This window comes from Perca flavescens, chromosome 20, assembly GCF_004354835.1.
Source record: "Perca flavescens isolate YP-PL-M2 chromosome 20, PFLA_1.0, whole genome shotgun sequence".
Taxonomy (NCBI): Eukaryota; Metazoa; Chordata; class Actinopteri; order Perciformes; family Percidae; genus Perca; species Perca flavescens.
Window position 1 is genome coordinate 1,737,734 of NC_041350.1, and position 1,055 is coordinate 1,738,788.

The window sequence follows — 1,055 nt, forward strand, 5'->3', positions numbered from 1 at the left end:
CCTGTTGTGCCTTCAGGCAAGGCATGGATGCAACATGACTGAATGAACACACACACACACACACACACACACACACACACACACACATATACACAGCATATATTTATATATACACACACACACACAGCACACACACACACACACAGCATATATTTATACACACACAGCATATATTTATACACACACACACACACACACACACACACACACACACACACACACACAGCATCTGCAGCAGCAGCAGCATACACACAGACACACACAGCACACACACGCGCTAAATCCCTCACAAGGTCAAGATGGTGTGGGTGGTATTCCGGGTTAACCTTTCCTTCATTAAAACAGTGTTCACATCGTTTTTAACGGACACAAATATTTGGAAATGTACAACATATTAAATATATGTCAATGACGTTCTTACCGTACACGCCCTGGCCGTGCACGCCCTGCAGGAAGCCGGTGAACAGCCACAGGAGACCGAACATTAAACCCATCTTCACATCCTCCTCTGGCCGCCTCTCTGCTTCTCTCCCGCCGGGGATGAGGTTGTCAGATCGGTTCCCCGCAGCCGCCGCTGCTGCTGCTGCTGCTGCTGCTGCTCCCTCCGCCTCCTCCGCTCCGGCCGGCGTCCCTCCGTACGGAATCCGGCCCGGTGGCCGGTTCTCATCCACAAATCCAACTGTGTCCCCCGCCACCACCACCACCACCCCAAATCCCCGGTCAGATGTGAAAGGAAGGAACGGTTCTGGTCACTGTAGCTTAAAAACCCGTTAGAAACAGTTGAAGGAGATCCGAACGTTAGCTTTTTAAAAAACCGTTGGACCCAGTTGAAGGAGATCCGAACGTTAGCTTTTAAAAACCGTTGGACCCAGTCAGCTTTAAAAACCGTTGGACCCAGTTGAAGGAGATCCGAACGAAGGACCCAGTTGATCCGAACGTTAGCTTTTTAAAAACCGTTGGACCCAGTTGAAGGAGATCCGAACGTTAGCTTTTAAAAAACCGTTGGACCCAGTTGAAGGAGATCCGAACGTTAGCTTTTTAAAAAACCGTTGGAC

At 49.6% G+C, this 1,055-nt stretch overlaps 1 protein-coding gene across 1 annotated transcript in view; it reads right to left on the reverse strand.

Annotated features, from left to right (window-relative positions):
* Positions 1-845, reverse strand: part of mdga2a (MAM domain containing glycosylphosphatidylinositol anchor 2a) — a 61,046-nt gene extending 60,201 nt beyond the window's left edge. The window contains exon 1 of the mRNA XM_028566290.1: positions 422-845. Within this exon, the coding sequence (XP_028422091.1) occupies positions 422-494 (73 nt within the window). The 5' untranslated portion in view covers positions 495-845. The remainder of the gene's footprint in view (positions 1-421) is intronic.
* Between the last annotated feature and the right edge of the window lie 210 nt (positions 846-1,055).